General features: G+C 46.5%; 1 protein-coding gene across 1 annotated transcript; it reads right to left on the bottom strand.

Moving 5' to 3' along the window:
- Nucleotides 1-823: 823 nt before the first annotated feature.
- LOC123117510 (ribosomal RNA large subunit methyltransferase E) lies at nt 824-3,010 on the bottom strand. The gene is made up of 5 exons (XM_044538247.1): nt 2,842-3,010; nt 2,594-2,743; nt 2,415-2,516; nt 1,371-1,632; nt 824-1,285 (listed from the first exon to the last, which is right to left on the bottom strand). The coding sequence occupies exons 1-5, from the start codon at nt 2,920-2,922 to the stop codon at nt 1,176-1,178; spliced, it is 705 nt and encodes a 234-aa protein (XP_044394182.1). The 5' UTR covers nt 2,923-3,010; the 3' UTR covers nt 824-1,175.
- Between the last annotated feature and the right edge of the window lie 2,419 nt (nt 3,011-5,429).

Below are 5,429 nucleotides of genomic sequence, written 5' to 3'. Positions count from 1 at the left end.
ATTCTCCCAATTCAAACAGTGAACTTGAAATCGAACGTGTGTCAGAGGGGGCCCTCCATCAGAGGCAACCTGATGATGGTACGCTGGATTATGAAATGAATGGTTACAGATATGCTACCAAAAGTTAATCAGTATAACTTTTTTTTGACAGTTAAAGGCTAGTTGATTGATAGAAATAAGAAAGAACTAACAGAACGGCAGTTTGTTAATCAATTTGTTCGCTGGTCAATAAAAAGAACTAACAAAAGGGGAACACGACAGGGCTGGAAATTTGCCCACCACCGGCTCTAGGGTTGGTTCTTGGACCGACTGACCGCTGGCTTTCAGTTTCAGGCGTCTTTCTAGAGGAAGAAAAGGCAGAACACGGTGGGGAGAGGGCGGTCGCCCCAGTTTGTGAAACGTCCCGGTAAATGCGGCAGAAAAAACGGGACACGCGGATGTTTACCCAATAGGATCCCTAATTACACGTGTTGTCTCCCGGTAAATTGTCATTGCAAGTGAAAACAATTTCAAAATTAGGGAAAATCGCTGGATTATCCAGTTTAATTCTATTTTATTATCTCAAAATGCTATGCCGGCTCGATCTCTTGGAAGCACCCATAGGGGTAGGATGCTCATGCATATATTCATAGGGGTGAGTGTATGCTCGTGTATGTGATCGACTTCTTTGTACTGTTTTAAAAAAATAGCCTCCAAGCAACCAGAAGGGGGCACCGTCATTCTAAGCACGATTTCCACACGCGCTCAACAGAAATTTCAGAGCAATCGTTCTGTTTCTCTGTTTCTCACCAGAATGTTTTATCTAAATATGTACTGTAGCAAATTCGCTAAGAAATGATATTAAAACACGATGCCTTGGAAGACAGATGATACAGCACACAGGTTAGAGACGAATCAACACGGTTATCAAGACAGGTACAACCTTTTTTCTTCTAAAAGCACGAACGCAAAGCCAATACGGCTGTTCTTTAACAAAGGCACCAAACCAAATCACCTCCAGGAGAGATACCATCGGAGTTTCCTCAACTCAGTAATCATGAATTGCCGATGAAGTTAGCATCATCTCAGGCCTACACGCCTACAGCTCACCGGCAAATTTGTAGAGTTCTTGGTCCAGCCACTCTGCTCAGCACAAGCTTGCAAGATCTCATGGGAGGTGAGTGGTGGCCAATCTTCTACCGCAACCCTTCGCAGATCATGTAGATCTCCCTCGAACTAGACCTCGTCGCCTTAGGCCTCAGGAGAGATACTTTCTTAAACTTCTCTTTGCAAAATTTGTTAAACCCTGCAGCAGGGCAACAGACAATCATTCATGTTGCTATGATATCAACTGCAGAAAAAATAAAGCAAAATCTACTTGTAAGATCTACCTGGTATATCCTCGTTCTCAAGAAACTTGATTACTAGGCTGCCTCCACGTCTAAGAACACCGTCCTCATCAGGATCTGGGCCTGTGGAGCTCTGAAACCTCTCCATAGTCTCACGATAGTCGGCCGATTCTTTGACCTTTATCTTACCAACTGCCAACGAGAGCGCACGCATGCCCAGCTCACAAGATATAGCTTCGTCTCTGGTTGTGATCCCTGAAACTACCGGACACATGTCGGATAATATCACAGAAAATCCCCGTTCCTGTACAACAGAGTAACATCAATTAATCAACAAATGAACAGAGCAACCACTATCAAGATCAACAGCACAAATATAGCTGACAGTCCTTGATCTGGTATTTCTAATCATCCACCATGAAATCAGGCACTGACGGTTTAAATGTTGAGATTACTGAAGCTTCATAGTTTTAAGGGGTGGACACGACAGATAGTTGGGCCAAATATGTGATGACAAACAAAACAGGCCAGTCTCAAAAGTTCTAGTAATCAACTAAATATTGTGATTTTGACAGAAGGCTAGAAACTGCCGTTTAATTAATACATGTTGGTCCTTCATAATAGGCAGCATCATATGCAGCTACATTCTCATATCTCCAACTGATGCTTCATTCTCTGATAAATATTGTTCGACCTTGTAGCTATGTGCTTTGCCATCTGTTATGTACCATATATGATGGCTGATGGATAAACTACAATTATTTGGTTATATTTTAACAACTCATGGCATTAAATTTGGTTTACCTAACAGTTCTTTTCTAACAAGCACTGTCAGGCTGTCAGCCAATAAACCCCGACACCCTTTTGGGAGAACTCTTCGGGACTATATTTCTGCTGTGAAAATAGTCCCAACATATGGATTTATAGTGCAAAGATGTCATGAATTTGGACCAATCAAGCCACATTTCGAACTCAGAATAACACAAATTTGATCAGTACGTAATTCCATTAATCTACGCAAAATACACATCCAGCCAAATTCCATTTCATCGAGTAGATTAAAAAAAAAACAGGCTATTATCGAACCTGCGGCGACATCGCCCTGGCTTGCTGCTTCATCAAAGCCATCACATCGGTGCAGACCGTCCTGACCCGCGAGTCGCAGTGCGCTGAGGGGACCTTCACCTTCTGCTCTGCAACAACCGAGAACCAAAATCAGACCCGACACTCCGCCCATCAATCACAGCATCAGCAGATTGGCGGACCTTGACATCGACGCCGACGACCAGGCCGCCCTTCTCGAGCGGGCCAAGGTTCTGGCAGGCCACCTGGAGCCACGCGCCGGGGGCGCACCCGAGGTCGAGCACGGCGGCGCCCGGGGCGATGAGCTTGTGCTGCTTCTGTATCTGGATCAGCTGCAGCGGCGGGGAATAGAAGCGCGACGCGTGAGAGATTGGTCCAAGGCGGAGGGCGGGGAGGGAGAGCGGGGCCAGAGGAGCGAGGCGGTGCTGACCTTGAAGGCAGAGCGGGCGACGTAGCCGAGGCGCAGCGCCTCCCGGTAGAAGAAGTCGGCGGTGCCCGTCGCGCCGCTCATGTTCCCGACGATATTGCGGCGCGGCGGCGAGCGGAGAACGGACGGCCGCGAACGCGGGTTTGCTAGGGTTTTAGGCCGTTTTCGCGGGAGCGGGCGGGCCTTGCTGTCTTGTGGTTCGCATGGATGGGCTGCTAACATGAGCATGTCTCATGGGCCTGGTTTGGGCTGACATGCCAAACCAGATGAGCTACAGATGCCCTAGAAAACCTTACTCGATTCTCTAAAAAAAAACTTACTCGAAACACATCAAATCGAGCACCAACCCCTAAAAAAACTAAATCGAGCACCATTGTAGTCACTCTGTGACCGATCTGGCATGTAAAAAAATATTATTCTTTTTTTTGCGGGAAAAAAACTATTCATGTCTGCTCCAAAGCTCGTTTTTTTCTTTTCGAGATAACTTTCAATCTATTCATCAATGGTCATGACAATACAAAAAACACCAGAAATAATAAAAATTACATCTAGGTCAATCGACCACCTAGCAAAGACTACAAGCACTGGAGCGAGCTGAAGGCGCACCGCCGTCATCGCCCCTTCTTCACTGGAGCCGAGGGAAACTTATTGTAGTAGACAGTTGAGAAGTCGTCGTGCTAAGGTCTCACCTGATCAACGCACCAGAATAGCAACCGCCATCGATGAAGAGAAGCGTAGATCAGAATATTCCAACCTATCGACACATGAACATAGACGCACCAAGACTAGATCCAGGAAGATCCAACCAAGACCGGCAGAATTCCACGAGATCCGCCGAAGACATACCTCCACACGCCTTCCGACGATGTTGTATGCACCGTCAGAAGGGGGACTAGGTGAGGAGGACATTGTTCCAACTACAGGGAGTCGTCCTTGTCTCGTCTTACTGAGCAAGACACAAACCCTAATTAACCCTAAAAAGACCTAAAATGGAGTAGGAGCCCTCCCACTGGCAAGGACCGAGATCCACCATGCCTTCATGGCCCTAAGGCCACCGGAGACAAGGCGGATCAGTAGCAGCATCGGCGGGAGGCGAGAAGACCCTCGTTCTGAGAGGAGTTGCTCATGGAGGAGGAAAGCTAGATGTGATATGTCCTTTCAGGCGACTGTCCTTAATCAAAGCTTGTTGTTAACACATAGCTTTATTGAAAATTATCTAGCGGAGCTTGCTTCGCAAGAGTATTTTAATATCTGAACCTTGTACCCTGAGGATTTGTAATATATCATGGTTCCATTCTATGCCAAGTTGTACTCAGTTTCGAGAAGACATGGATCTCTGGTCTAGAACACATGGTGACTGGTTGCCGGGGTGCCACTAACACTTGGTACCAAAGCTGAGATGATGGTAGGACATGCTAGTTAGCACGGGAGTTAGAGTCTAGTGGCGGTCTATAGTCTAGCTTGTTTGCCCCTTTTCTTGTTGCATAGCATGGATGATTATTTGTTTTGAGCTAACAGTTTGGTCATTTAAGTGTAGATGGAATCCATTCTGATCCGCCACAACCCGGATCCTGCACCCCTTAGCTTCGCATACCTGCTCTTTGGTGTCTGGAACCGTCTCTATCATAGTGGAGAGGTGCCAAGGTATCAAGTTTTCCGGACACCACTTGCGGAATATCATGCCAATGTCTTCCTAGCAGCCAACCTACCCATCTGCAGATTCACCTATATATGTCCAGTGGTATATATGCATCTACCCAGGATCTAGCCATCTAGGTCACAACTCTATTAGCGATCATAGGCCTTTGGCACCAAGAAGCAGAGATGCAAGAGCACCATGCTTTCCACTACTATCCTACTCTATCACCAACACAGAGGCGAATACGGTTCCCTCCCGCTCACCTGGATAGTGATGCAACTGTTGCACCCATGTCCCTCTACATGATCACCGAGTATGTCCTCGTCACCGAGCTAGCCAGAGATGCAACTCGGGCCAGAAGAGCACACACAACAACATTGACTACACCAACCCCTCCACCTCCACCTTCCGGCACCTCGTCTCAGCATAACTAGGTCGTAGTATCTAAGTGTAGTATCTAAGTGCATGCAAAGGTTTGCATTGCATAAGTTATAGTAACCCTGCATGTTGTGAATTTCCATGGGCAACAATAAATTGTGATGTTTTCTGTGTGTGTGAATTGACACCTTTTATGTGATGTTGTTTCCCTTTGTTTAGTTATGTTGTTTCATTTGCAGCTTAGTTGGTTCTATGGTGTTGCCCTATTTTCCCCTATGGATAGTGCTCATATTTTGGCTCTTTATATTGGGAACGGATACAGGATGGGGAACCACAACAACAACTGTGATGGCAATGCTACCCCAATGTGTCGATCCGCCCGTCGGGAAAGGCAGTCACGAGAGCACCCCCCCCCAAGGCCCCACCTCCTCCACAACAAAGGACCGACTACATATGGTTAAGGAAAGAAGAAACCAGTGTTTTGTGTGTTTTCTGAGAAGCACACATGCAATAGTTGAACATAATCCCCACCCTGGGTCACCCTCCATGTTGTTAGAGTTTCAGCAAACTAAAA

Source organism: Triticum aestivum, chromosome 5B (assembly GCF_018294505.1).
Source record: "Triticum aestivum cultivar Chinese Spring chromosome 5B, IWGSC CS RefSeq v2.1, whole genome shotgun sequence".
NCBI classification, from domain to species: Eukaryota; Viridiplantae; Streptophyta; class Magnoliopsida; order Poales; family Poaceae; genus Triticum; species Triticum aestivum.
This window is presented reverse-complemented; position numbering and strand designations above follow the sequence as displayed.